The sequence below is a fragment of the Haemorhous mexicanus genome, chromosome 20 (assembly GCF_027477595.1).
Source record: "Haemorhous mexicanus isolate bHaeMex1 chromosome 20, bHaeMex1.pri, whole genome shotgun sequence".
Taxonomy (NCBI): domain Eukaryota; kingdom Metazoa; phylum Chordata; class Aves; order Passeriformes; family Fringillidae; genus Haemorhous; species Haemorhous mexicanus.
This window is the reverse complement of record NC_082360.1, coordinates 5414974-5428273: the sequence shown is the minus strand read 5'-3', so window position 1 is coordinate 5428273 and position 13300 is coordinate 5414974. Positions and strand designations below refer to the sequence as shown.

Below are 13300 nucleotides of genomic sequence, written 5' to 3'. Positions count from 1 at the left end.
ACTGCCCAGTTAAAGAGCAGAACGCATCTTCTTGATGGAGGGTTTGGTGGAAGGGGAGGACACCACAAACACGGAGTACCCAAGTTATGGAAGGGATCACGCTTGGCCCTTTGTACACACATCCTCATGTCAGATCCCTGCAGAAAAGCACTGCTGGTAGTTCCATCTTCTGTGCCTGGAAGGAGGAAAACTGAGGCACAGGAGCTGGCTGAGCAGAGAGCCTGCCAGAGCAGAGAGCCTGCCAGAGCAGAGAACGAGGCCAGGCCCCAAGGCCACCAGCAGGATCTCGCTAACTGCTCCTGCCAGAGCATCCTTACGGAGCAGGGATTCCATTCCCATTAAGGGATGGGGAGCCAGGACAGAGATTTGCCTCAGGGTGACTGTTTAAATGGCAGTCACTGCAAATGAAGAGCTACAGGAAAACAGTGGGCTGCCCTGGGGTGCACCAGGTCCTCCCAGGGGCTTCCAGATTCACCCACTTTGATATAAAATCCACTTTGGCCTACCAGGGACTTGAGCACCTGCTGTGCTGCAGAGGTTTGGTGGAACCCTGAACCCCACAAATAAAAATCACTCTCCAGGGTTTGGCAGGGTTAAGAGCTCAGCACTGTTTGAGCTCGGGAGCTCCAGTCCCAAGACCCGAGACACTGTGAGAGTCAAAAAGTCTCGATTCAGACCCTGGCCTGAGGGAAACGGTGCCAGAGACAGCAAGGGTGAGCAGCAAGAGAGGGAACAGAGGAAGAGCAGGAGATGATAGAAATCATTGCTCAGAAAAGAGCAAGGAAGGCCATAGCCAGGGTCTGGCCTGAGGCATCATCCCCCCCCTACCTGGGTTTTGCATCCCCTCCTCTTCTTAATCATCTGTTATTTGAGGGCGAGATTTGTTTTATTAGGGGAAAAAAAAAAACCAAAACAAAACACCATTATTTATCTGGATGATTTGCTCTGAGGTGTGTCCGAGACGGGAGGAATCCAACTTAATTATTATCTGTCAGTGCAGTAGATGGAAAGTGGATGGATTGAGAAGGTCACAAGGCTGGAAATGAGGGATGGGATTGCAGCACAAGGTGCCTGTGAGCAGGACCGGCTCCAGCGGTGTGCTGAGAGCCAAGTCAGGAGGTGATGGCAGAGGAGGCATTTCCCTGTGGTCCTTAGCAGTGAGGAGGAACTCAGTGCAGGCAGGAGGTCAAAAGGACCTGTACCAAGAGCCAGCAGGGAAGATAGAGACACACTCACAAGCAGAGCCAGGCCATAACCCCAGAACCCATCAGAGGGGATGGAGGGCAGAGCTGGGCAGTGCAGCACAGCTCACCCTCACCCACACTGGATGAAGCTGCTCTTTGCAGTCACCCCAGAAGTCTCTCACTCCCAGCCCCAAGGAGACGTCACCGCCATGGTTATCAGTGCCAAAGGAAGGGCGTGGGCCAGCCAGGGAGATGTGAGGAGCCTCGCGTTCCTCAGGTGGCCTTTGGGCAAACACAGCGGCAGGGCACGGAGCTCCTTCCTCCCAGGCCCTGTTTACAGACCTGCTGGGCCTGGCCTGGCTGTTATCACTGCTGAGTGCACAGATATCACCATTAATAAGCACACTGCTGATAGCAGGGGGGCAAACATCGCTCCTAACGTTTAGCAGCTTTCTCCCAGCCTGTGAGCAAAGGCAGCTTCTCTGAGGCGGTGATTCCTGTGATCGATCCAAGTGAGTAGGACTCACCTTCTCCTTTCCTGCACGCTTGCTTACTTAATGATTTAGTTAAACTTGTGTCAATACATTTCAGTAAAACAGCTGCTCTTCTTCAAATTAAGCTCCAAATAAGGACGATTAACCCATCTCCCAGGGCTTTAAAACTCCTCTGGGTTCAATTTCAGCTCCAAAGCCAAGATAGGGTAAGTCAGGCTAGGAAGGATGCCTCATCTTTGCAACACAGATGCCCAGTCCCATTAACAAAACTACTGAAGCACAGCAGGCACCAGCATTTTATTTCAGACCTGTCTTTGAAGGAAAAACCTCCAATTTCAGCCAAACTTTAGGATACATTTGGACTCATGGCCTCCATTTTCTACTTCTGTATGGCTACCCCAATTTAGGATCATAGCACTGAAAAAGAGCAGATTTGTTAATGACTTGCACAGAAATAGTTGGCTTTGTCCAAGAGAGGCCACCAAATGGTTCTTGGGATATTCCAGTTCCCTGCTGAACAGATTCTGGAAAAGAGTCAGGCCCCTGAAAGAGCTCAATTGCACTCAGGGGATCTCAAAACATGAAAGCATGGACATCCAAGTAGGCTGTCCAGACAGGCTGGAGATGCTGATGCTCTGGGGCAAGGCAGAACAAATCCAGCCATGGATATTCATGAACACCTGCCCAGACTGGAGCACCTGGGCTCCACCACATCAGTGCAAAGGCTTGGTCAGACATTAAACATGACCTTTTGCAGGCAGACATCAAACAATAGCTGCACCAGCACACACTGGGTGTTCTCACCCAGGAGAAATGGGGCCCTTTCAGCCTTGTTTTCCACCCCTTTCGTCACATCCCCACACACGATAACCTGTGCTCCCCCAACCACTCCTACCCCTAATCAGCTTCTTGGAAATTATTTCATGGCTCTGAACTCCCAGCTCATGTGTTTGCCAGCTATAAGGACCTCAGGGCTTGGGGATTCATCCTGGGACACACAAATAAGTCCTCTCCTGATGGACCTTCTAAACTCACCAACTCAGAAATGCTGAATCCCTCCTGCCAGCCACAAAACCTGGGGCATCAGCTCACCACAGAGTGCCAAGCAAGAATTAGTTTGTTCTGCAAAAGGAGAGGGATCAAGAACAGCACAGCTTGGACCTAAAGCATCCCTGACCACACTTGGCGAAGACTGGGGGGCTGGCACATGTGGGTCGCACTCTGAAATCAGCATTAGTAGGTTGTAGTTATCACCCTCAAAAGCAGCACCTATCTGCCAAAAATGCATCAAACTGGTGTCATTCCTGCACCAGTGCAGGGGTGGACTGCGAGCTTTATCTTTTGGGTAAGATGTGTACCCTGGATAAAAGCAAAAAGAAATCGTACATGTGAGGGGAAAAAAATCTTAGGATCTACTTAAAAACAAGGGAGTGGGGAACTCAAGTGGATTTTGGCCAAGGCAGTGTGGGTAAGCACTCCCAACACAAGCCTGTGCCAGGAGATTAGCTCTACACCTGCCTGAGCCATGGCACAAATTAGTCACCACCGTTTGTGGTTTTACCAGTTGGCAGATCCTGCGCCGATCCTGTTGGTGTTAGGCAACCCAGCAGGTGCATAAAGGAGCTGCTCCCCATTGGCTGCCTGTGGCAGATCTGAGAGCTTCCCACTGAGTAATTAATGAAATTACAATAATAGACACAAAGTAAACAAGGTGGAAAGAAAATAAATCAATGGGCTGGAAGCAAAGGCTGCATTTAGTGAGGAGCAGCCCCGACGGCTCCTGTCTGCCCCTTGGGCTGTCAGAGTCTCCTGGTCATCCTGGTGGCATTCCAGCCACCGGCTTGAGATCGGCTGCACCCGAGGCAGGGCTGGCTCCTCAGGCAGCAGAGGCTGCAGGCAGGTAAGGGCTGGGCTTGGCTGCTCCCCACAGCACAGCTACGGGGTCAAGGGCTTGGGTTCCTCTGTGTGCAGTCCTGTCTGGGCACTTGGGTACCTCCTGGAGCAGCCTGAATGGGGTTCCTGCTGATTTAATGGGCTCTAAGCTCCCTTTGGAGCAGAAGAGTCATGGCCCTAGAAGAGGGAGTTTGCCCCTCTGCTACCAAGTTAGGAGAATTTTGGAATCTCCACCAAGAGACGTGCCAAGGAACTCAGGGGCTTGGGGGTCCATCCTGGGACACACAAATTATTCTTCTCCTTCCATGGAGAGATCCATCCTCTCCTAATGGACCCTCTAAACTCACCAATTTAGAGAGAAATGCTGAATCCCTGCTGCCAGCCACAAAACCCAGTGGATCAGCTCACCTCAGAGTCCCAGGGATAAGGCCAGATAGAGCACCTCTGTGCACATGCAAAAGCAAATGGAAACACTAAATTTCAATCCCTACTCAAACAATTTCTCCCCAAGACTACCTATCACAGAATGTTTAAGGTTCCCACCCTCTCAAACACACCTCAGGGGGCTTTTTTTTCACTCCAGCCACCCTTCACTGCAGTGACTGCCAGAACTCAAGCTAACTTTTAGGGCTCCAGTGCCAGGCCAGGAGTGGGGAACTGCCTCGGGATGGGGATTTACCAGAGGCACAACCTTTAGAGCCACTTGCTCTACGGTGCCAGACACGAGCCACGACAGGGACCAGGCAGAGGAGAAAGGAGGAGGCTCTCCATCTTGAGGTTCCACAAGGAACAATTTATTCCAGGAGAAGGGAGCAGGACGAAAAGCCCCTTGCTCTATTGTGCAAGGGGTTTTGTTCAGATACAAGTCAGGGGGTGGATACAAACAGGTAACTAATAGGGAATCCTCAGGGAAGAAGTGAGGGGATTACATCAAGTGTCTGGGGCCAGTTGGGGTAGGAGGGTGGAAAGGATGGCTCACATGGGCACATGAGGCTTCCAGAGTAGAATAATTCCAAAGGGGCGTTGCAGACACGGATTGACCTGAGGTTTGAGTGGCAGAGAAGGTTCAGGAACAAAAGGGGCCGGGTTGCCTTGACAGGCAGGGAAAGAGCTGGAACAAGGGGTGGGGAATGGCATGAGGGACAGCTTTGAGGGAGGGTAAAACCCAGGGGCAAACCAACTCGGGGAGAACAGGGGGGTATGACAGAACTAAACGCTTAACAAGGAATCAATAAAATAAAATCAAACTGCAACACTTCACTACAACCAGAGCCACGGCCTGGAATGAAAGCATCTTTCCATGTACCGAATCTATAGAGAGGCTGATTGCTTTCTGTGAGCAAGATTTCCCTCTCAAGAGCAGTACAGTCCTACCAAGATTTTACCAAAAGATGGATGGGAAAGCTCCCCGACTCTGACTGTCGCCTTGGGCCAGTCCCAGTCCTCTGTGGCGGTGTCCTCACGGCCTTGTGTTGCAAGAGGAAAAGGAAAGAAAACCTGGTACTGATTGTTTCCCTGTCTCAGACCACCTGGGTGGGAGGTTGGATCTTCTCCCAGCAGCTTATTCCAAGCTTTACAGATCCTTTGTTTATTCTCTCCAACTCTGCTACAATTTGTGTGACCATTCAAGGAGCCTGTAACTCTCAGAGCCCAAAAACAAAAGGAAGAGGTTGGACCCATCAACTGAAAATCAAAACAGCTCTGAATTTCAGAGCAGGTCTAAGCTTGCTCTTCATTTACAGTTAATCCTTAGAGCAACAAAGGGTAAGGCGAAAACCTGAACCCAGGGCTGGAGAAGCTGTGAAAGATGAGGGTGGGAATGGTTTGATCACATCTGGTCCCAGCAGCTCCTGGTAGTGGTGGGGTAGGTAGAGATATCAGACACCCACTTTAATCCTGTGTCTCTGGACAGGTTTTGGCAAAAGGGCCTTTCCCCAGTGCCCTGCAATGATTCTGTCCACTGGGGAATTTTTAATGCCTAACCTGGGCTAAAAACCAATCTCCTTTTCCCCTTCATCCAGCTTCTGGAGAAGGAAGGAAAAGCTGCAGAGCAAGGAAGGGAGGTCACAGTGAAGTGGCCTTCACAGCAGAGCATACAACCTCCTATCCTAGCACATCCCCCCTTTAAACCTCCCCTCTTTTCAATACAGCAAGTGATCCCCAGGCGTATGAGCCATGTCTGACAAGAAAGACTCCAGGCCCTGCCACCACTGCAAGAGCAGGTCAGCATCAGTCCCAACAGACACCTCCATTATCCACTATGAGAAGTTCTGGCTGTACCGTCACTGCTCTTCGGTGCAGCAGAGGGACCAGCAAGCTCAGAAGGCTGGGCAGCTCTTCTCAGGGCTGCTGGCCATGAACGTGGTGTTTCTGGGCAGCGCCTTCATCAGCAGCATGATCTTCAACAATGTGGCCATCACTCTGGCAGACGTCTGGATCTTCCTCTCCATCCTCAAGGTCTTGTGCGTGTTCTGGATTATTTACTACCTGGTGGGCACCAGCCGGCAGCCACATGCGGTGCTCTACCGGGACTCCCACGCCGGAGCTATCTGGGTTAGGGGTAAGTTCTGCTTTTGTTTCTTCTCTCATGCCTTCTTCCAAAGACTTGGAAGGCGAAGAAATTCTTCCCCTGTTACTCTAAGAGCTAGAAGACGTAGGATATGCAGTTAGGGCGTTGGGAACCTCCCAGTTCCTGTCAGGCTGATGGGCACAGTGGGTGCCACAGAGTGGAACCAGAGCAGCCAGGAAAGCCTGAAACTTGGCTTCCCTTCAGCCTCTAGTCAAAGTTTGCTCTCTGGTCCCTTTACAAAGAGAAATCTAGGCATAAGCCCTTTCTGGGACAGCAACTGAGCACCATGGGAAAACCATAGGAAAGGTTTTGGGCAGGAGCACTTTGAAAACTGAGAGGAGAATCACTGTGTTGATCCTCCAAGAGCACTAGTGGCCCTATGTCTCCATCATCCTCATTTAACATCACCACAGCCAGGGAAGGATTCTTACCCACTGAGTCAGACCCCAGTGACACCCAGGCTTTCCTGGGAGATTTTCCCTTCAGTATTTGCCCCACTTTGAGAAATTACTGTTCTCACAGCAGCCCTGCCTCTGGTCTATCATGGAGTTTTTAATTAGGCACTGTCTTGCTAACTAAGCATGGAGAATCAATTGAAGGAAGCTGCAAGGTACTTGAGTACCTAAAGCTGCAGAGACATGTCCAAGGCAAAAGGTAGAAACAATCGAAGGGTTCCAGCTCCTGCCGATGGGACTGCTACAAGCCTTAGCAGACCTGTGGTCATCTCAGGTTTCCTCCACAAGGCAGAAAGCATGACCCACCATTAACTTACCCCTATCATTTCAGATTGTACAGAAAAGCCCAAAAACCCCATCCCCACCTTGCATCCAAGCACAAGAAAATACCTTGCATTTTCCTAGCACCTTTAACCAGTCAAAGCACACAATCAGGTTTGGGAATAAGGTTCTCCTCTGTCCTCTTCTAAAATCATGAGAATTCCAGGAGAAAGACTGCCAGCTCCACACAAATCCAAGAAACACAAGGCCTCCTATCCCCAGACAAGCTCAGATGCTACACAGATATATCTGGGTTTATTTACTGGTCCTTTGCTCTTTGTGCAGGTTCAGTGCTGCTGTTTGGCAGTTGCAGCGTCCTCCTGAACGTGTTTCAGATTGGCTACAGCACAGTCCTCGTCCAGTGCAAATCCAAGGTGGAAATTGTGTTCCCTGTCATTGGAATCCTTTTTATTTGCACTCAGGTACTGCACATTACCCTTCTGTAAGCTTGTTTATTCTCTCTGTCCCATTCCTGGGAACCCCAGGGCTGGGGGGGAAGCTGGGAGATGTGGGAAAGTGAATGAACATGGGGCATTCTCTTGAGCACTGAAAGCATTAAAGCATCACACATCACTTCAAATGCTACCTGCACTCCCTGTGTGCCACGTAGAGAGACAGGGAGAAAGATTCAAAAATTACCCTAGAATTTCCTGACATACCATAGGATCCAGAGGAATTTGCTTTGAAACAAAGGAGAGAGGAGAGGAAATTTCACATTTTGCCAGAGATGTCTTTGCACCAGTCTGTGCCTCAGCTCCTCTTTGTATTTGTATTTGCCAGTCCATCCACCCAACAAAGTCCTTTGCACACAAAGATATCTCACACCATTTTCACCTTGTTATTCAACACCAGCCTTCTTCTTTACGGACCCAAAGCCATATTTGAAAAGTAAACTAATTCCCACCTCAGCAGCAAATACCCACATGAACAGGACAGAGGAACACAGAGCTCCAGGATGTGCATTCAGTGCAGTCACACATAAATGCTGCCCTTACCCAAGGATGCCAGCAACTGCCTCAGCACTGGGGTGCAGGTGCACACATGTCCCTACACCCTTGCACAGAGGCAGGTTTGCTCCTGCTTGGACCTGTACTTTCTTGTCTACCTGTTTCTTTCTACCATGTGTGCAGCCAGCTGCTAACTTCACCCTGCTCACGATGTTATTGTTCTCCATTTGCAGGCTTACTTTCTGTGGCATCACTCTAAGGACTGCATTCAAGTCCAGCACAACTTCACCAGGTAAAAAACTAGGACAAAAAATGCCTTCTCGTGCTCTAAAGAAACTTTTCCTTTCTGTCTGTCATGTCCATTATGATTCCTGCTAGAAATGTATGCATCTGATCCTACACAGACCCTATATTTTAAGAACCAAACTATGCATTATTCAGACCCATCCTCCCTCTACTGAACTGAGCTCACCAGCTCCCTTCAGTTTTCCTTTGTGCCTTGGAATGCTGCAAAGCTTCTTCCTTCCTCCCAAATGTCTTCCTGCTGCCTGTCTCAGGGACCAGCTCACAGACTGGAGGATGAGGGAGGGGGGTCCTCCCCATTCCTATTTCTGGGAGATGTCTCAGCTGAGGCCAGTTTCACCAGGCACTGCCTGCCCTGCTCCTTTGTAAATGGCAAGTGGGAATATGCTCAGTTGTGTTTATGCAAAGCCACACTCCACAGGCCTCAAGTAGAGCGGGCACAAATCTGTGCATGGCCCAGCGAGAGGGGAAGGACACAATGACTGTGAAACATCTCCAGACATTGTACAAGTCCTGTGTCTCCTCCCAGGTGTGGGCTGATGGTCACCATAGCCACCAACTTTCTTGTCTGGCTCCTGGCCGTGACCAATGACACCCTGCACATGGAGATTGAGTCTCAGCTGCGCGAGGTGGAGCGGCGATTCTCAGGCAAGACTCCTTCTTCACATCCCCATTGGTGTTTGGCTGACTCAGATGACTTGTAGGAAAACAGCATTTCACAGAACCACAGAATCACAGAATATAGTGAGTTGGAAGGGACCCACAAGGATCAGCAAGTCCAGTTCTTGGCCCTGTACAAGACGATCCCCAAGTAGTCCACTGTGTGCCCCAGAGTATTGTCCAAATGCTTCCTGAACTCTGTCAGGCTTGGTGCTGGGGCACTTCTCTGGGGAGCCTCTGGGTCTCAGTGATTCAGATGTCTCCACTTCCCCCAAATGCTGCAACTTCCCTCTTATTGGAGGTTGTCTCGAGGAAATGGGCTGCAAGGGGAGAAGATCTTCACCTGGAGGGAGGGGATCTGCTATGAAACCCTGAAACTGAGGTCTAGGAAAGGAAAAACCCACCATAAATTAGCATTTTTGCTCACTTTTTCCTATTAACTGCAAGCACAGAATTGCCAGACTAGAAGAGGCTCATGTAATTGCTGTGGTTTTCTTTCTGAGCATATAGAGGAAGAAAGGGGAATCTAATATTCCAGGGGGAGAAATAGAGAAGGCTTTGTTGTGAAGGAAGAAGAGTCTCTCATCCAGCACCTGTGGTGTTGACCATAGGTAGAAAAAGACATTAGCTAAGCTGTGTTATTCTGAATCCTCATATCCTTTAGGACTGAGCAGTAGCCATATAACTTTCTTGTAATCCCTCTTTCTGAGGCACAGACACACATGTTCTGCCTGCACTCAAGAAACTCCCAAAGACAGCAGTGACATCCAGGTCATCTCTCTCTTAATTGTCACCTTCCTCTTCTCATGCTCCAGGCAATGAGACTGCCTTGTGCACATGCCCAAACACGACCGTCTGCAAAATCTTCCAGAAGGGCTACATCCTGCTCTACCCCTTCAACACTGAGTACTGCCTGGTCTGCTGCTCCGTGCTCTACGTCATGTGGAAGAACGTGGGGAGACGCATCAGCCACCACCACACCCTGGATACCAAGCCCAAATTCAAGCTCCATGGGGTGGTCTTTGGGCCAGTGCTGGGCACCAGTGCTGTAATCATTGGTGCTTGTATCTTCATGATGTACCAGATCCAGGCCACCAGCTTAGACCCCAGCCGCCACGTCTTTGTGATCTATTATTCCTACTATATTGTGCTCCTGCCCCTGATGTGTGCGGGTGCTGTGATTGGGACAATCATCCATGCCTTGGAAAAAAAGGAGCTGGACACGGTGAAGAACCCAACCCGCAGCCTGGACGTGGTCCTGCTGATGGTGGCGGCTCTCGGCCAAATCTGTATGTCCTACTTCTCCATTGTGGCCCTGGTGGCCACCAACGCCAAGAACCCGCTAAACAGCCTCGCCCTGGCCTACTCTGTCCTCCTCATCTTTCAGAACATCACCCAAAATGTTTTTGTCATCGATGGGCTCCACCGGCGGCACATTGTAGCAGCAGCTGAGGCCAAACATGCCGGACGCTCCGAGCAGTACACGGTGGCTGTAGAGCTGCCTGGGGAAGAGGAGACCACGCTGAGCAGCAAACAGGAGCACAGCCAGACACCTCCTGGCAAGGAGGAAGACACTAAGGAAGAGCAAAATCAAGAAGCCAACAGCCAGAGACGAATGAGCATGCTGGAGCTGGGACAGGAGATCCGGAAAGCTTCCCTGTCCTACATCCATACCTACTCTCACCTGAGCTGGAAGAGAAGAGTATTGAGGGAGATCTCGTTCTTCTTAGTTTTGTGCAACATCATAGTAAGTATTGTGCTCTCTGCTCTGTCACAGCTCCGGCTGAGCCACAGTCAGCTGTGTCACAGATGTGATCTCTTTGTCTTTCTCCTGTATTCCAAACAAAAAACCTTTGCCCACCAAGTCTTAACCTACTGGTAAGGCAAGTCAAGACCGGTTTTGCTGGTAATACCCCACCCTCATAATTAGAAAGTCTCTCCTTTACCCTTAGAGTCAAGTATCACTGTGTTGCATGGGTGCAGGGAGGAGACAGCTAATAAATCCTTACTGGCCAAGACTTTAGCCTCTGAAAAAAGCCCCACTAGGCTCATTAAGGGTGTTTCATGAGAAACATGAAAGAAAATGTCAGGCACCAGTATTAAGTCTCTGTAAACATGAATCTCCAGGCTTGAAACTCACTCAATAAAGGTCTGGGATCTTGAATCAACATTGCAGCCTTAATCCAGTGAGAACCCATTGCCCAGGGTTACAATGAAACCCTGTAGAAAGAGAAGCAGGCTGGGGCAGAATGGGGCTGCCTTTAGGTTTCTAGGGATTCAACAGGATTTGAATTACAGCAAGGAGTCAACAGCATAACTATGGGATTTTACTTCTCCTCCCTGGCAAGGAGACTACTGTGATACTCCTGAAATATTCCTACAACTCCTGAGCTAGTGCTGAGATTGGGGTGCAAGTAGGATGACAGTTGTCATCCTCTGACTTGTGTTTCTTTCCCTCCCATCTCTCCAGCTGTGGGTCATACCAACGTTTGGGGCTCACCCCCTCTTTGAGAATGGAATGGAAAGGTCGTTTTACGGCTACTCCACCTGGTTTGTGATCGTGAACTTCGGACTCCCCTTTGCTGTGTTTTACCGCATGCACTCAGTCGGGGGGCTCCTGGAGGTCTACGTGACAGCCTGAGCCAAGCTGGACCCCCACCCCAGGGGCTGGGGAGAATCAGTGATGCTGAACAAAGATGCAGTAAGCAGTAGATATGCATATCGAAGCTTCTAAGACTTTTTCCCTCCAGCTTCTGCTTGGACTTCTTGTACAACATCACAGTGAATTTAAGAGGTTCTTTAATATTATCCTTTTCCACCATAGAGAATAGACTCAAAGCCCATAAACAAGCTCTCACTGCTCTCAGGAATCACACATGCAGTCAGCAGTCTGCCAGTGGATACTGTTTGGCAGCAAATGGGACTTTAACAACTCCTATTGAGATCTTCCAGATAAAAGAATGCAAGGGCAACCTTCAGCAAAAGCAATGAAGACTGGCCTACACCAATTCAGAAAATCAAAAGCAATCAAAAAATAAAAGCTATTACATGACCTTGCCTTACTGAGAATAAACACTACTTCTTCCTACAGGCACTCCCAGAGCCTCAGGTGGGAATCATTAGGGAGGTACTGTGGGTGATCTTCACACACCATGGATGATGTTATCACTGGTGTGGACTAGCCAAGGTCCCATCCTTGTACAAGGGCTAGTTCAAGATCAAGTCACTGCCACATCCACTGTGAATCTTTCCCCACCCCAACACGTTGGCCCTTGCTGCTGCCTTGCACACTCACAAACCTTTCTCGAGGCTACCATGCACAAAGGAAGGCAGCCACAGTGAGGTGCCTGATCAAAGACCCATTAGGATGTGTTCCATAAGGATGCTTGCTTTGAAAGCATGTGGGAGAGCAAGGGGCTTGTGACTATGGGTCCTAAATCCAGAGCCTGATGAACCAAAATAAAGAGATTGAATTTTCATGCGTGTCATGTGAAATCTCTGGATCTGCTCCGCACTCAATGGGCTCAAGGTTAACTCACTTAAATTGCTCTTACCTTCAGAGGGGGGCTCTGAGTAACCTGGCCTAGAGGAAGCAATTCCTGCCCATGGCAGATGAGCTCTATGGTCCCTTCCAACCCAAACCATTCTGGGATTCTATGAGATTTAAGAGCCGGCCTGCTCTATAATCAGTCAAAATCTGTCATGACCCTTACCCAAGCATGGCACAAAAGGTATTCTCATTATTGCTTCTGTTCTTTTGTAAATGAATCCCAGGATCAGTGTGAGTTTAGGATTAGAGCCTATTTATGGGGTTTTTTGGGGATTCCCTAGTAAAGCAAACCTCTCCCAAGACAGTTACGGTGAGGATTCAGCATTCAGGCAGTTTTACTTTCTGTAAAACTCTAAGTGAGACTGATTGCATGAGCATGAACTTTGCCCAATAAGTGTTTGTATTTGGGCCCATGTCAACAGAAATATGTCATGAGAAATAACAGCTGGATAAATTAGGCTCCAATAAAGTTAATTATTATTCTCATGTCAGTGTTTGTACCATGGGATCCACAGGACATACATGCTAGGGTCTGACCTCAAACCTTCTTCATAGTGACTGACAGCCTGGGGACAAGGAGAGATAGAACTCTGTGGGCAAACCATGACTTGTATTTCATCCAGTTTAATGGATAAAACACTGGTTTAAGTTACTGAGTTTTCACAGAGCAGGTGACTTTGGAATGAACACTGAATACATGACTGAAGACATGATCAGCATGGACAGGAATGAACCCACCAGCTCCAGCTCTCACCTACAGCCACCACAGATCAGATAAAGAGTCAAGACCCTCCCTGTCCTTTCCTAACAACCCCCAGGGCCAGGGTGCCTGTTTTACAGGTCTCAACTGCACAAAGGTTTTAGCACATGGTTCACTAACTCAGGAGACTTGGTCCTGTTTGATCTTTGATGATGCTATAAACA

The 13300-nt window shown here is 49.2% G+C and overlaps 1 protein-coding gene across 2 annotated transcripts; it reads left to right on the top strand.

The window, feature by feature from the left end:
- Positions 1-3322: 3322 nt before the first annotated feature.
- Positions 3323-12303, top strand: OTOP3 (otopetrin 3). Of its 2 annotated transcripts, none has more exons than XM_059864181.1 (7): positions 3323-3578; positions 5722-6131; positions 7202-7338; positions 8097-8155; positions 8696-8814; positions 9642-10573; positions 11297-12303. In XM_059864181.1, the coding sequence occupies exons 2-7, from the start codon at positions 5747-5749 to the stop codon at positions 11465-11467; spliced, it is 1803 nt and encodes a 600-aa protein (XP_059720164.1). In that variant the 5' UTR covers positions 3323-3578; positions 5722-5746; the 3' UTR covers positions 11468-12303. The 2 variants fall into 2 exon arrangements, with proteins under 2 accessions (XP_059720164.1, XP_059720165.1); XM_059864182.1 differs by lacking the exon at positions 3323-3578 and adding an exon at positions 3678-5335.
- Positions 12304-13300: the final 997 nt, after the last annotated feature.

What these genes read in the sequence shown, in the direction of transcription:
- OTOP3 (XM_059864181.1), top strand. Translation starts at nt 5,747, where the DNA reads ATGTCTGACAAGAAAGACTCCAGGCCCTGCCACCACTGCAAGAGCAGG. An exon ending in GTCCAGCACAACTTCACCAG is followed by an intron (nt 8,156 to 8,695) that starts GTAAAAAACTAG and finishes GTCTCCTCCCAG; the next exon opens with GTGTGGGCTGATGGTCACCA. An exon ending in GGTGGAGCGGCGATTCTCAG is followed by an intron (nt 8,815 to 9,641) that starts GCAAGACTCCTT and finishes CTCATGCTCCAG; the next exon opens with GCAATGAGACTGCCTTGTGC.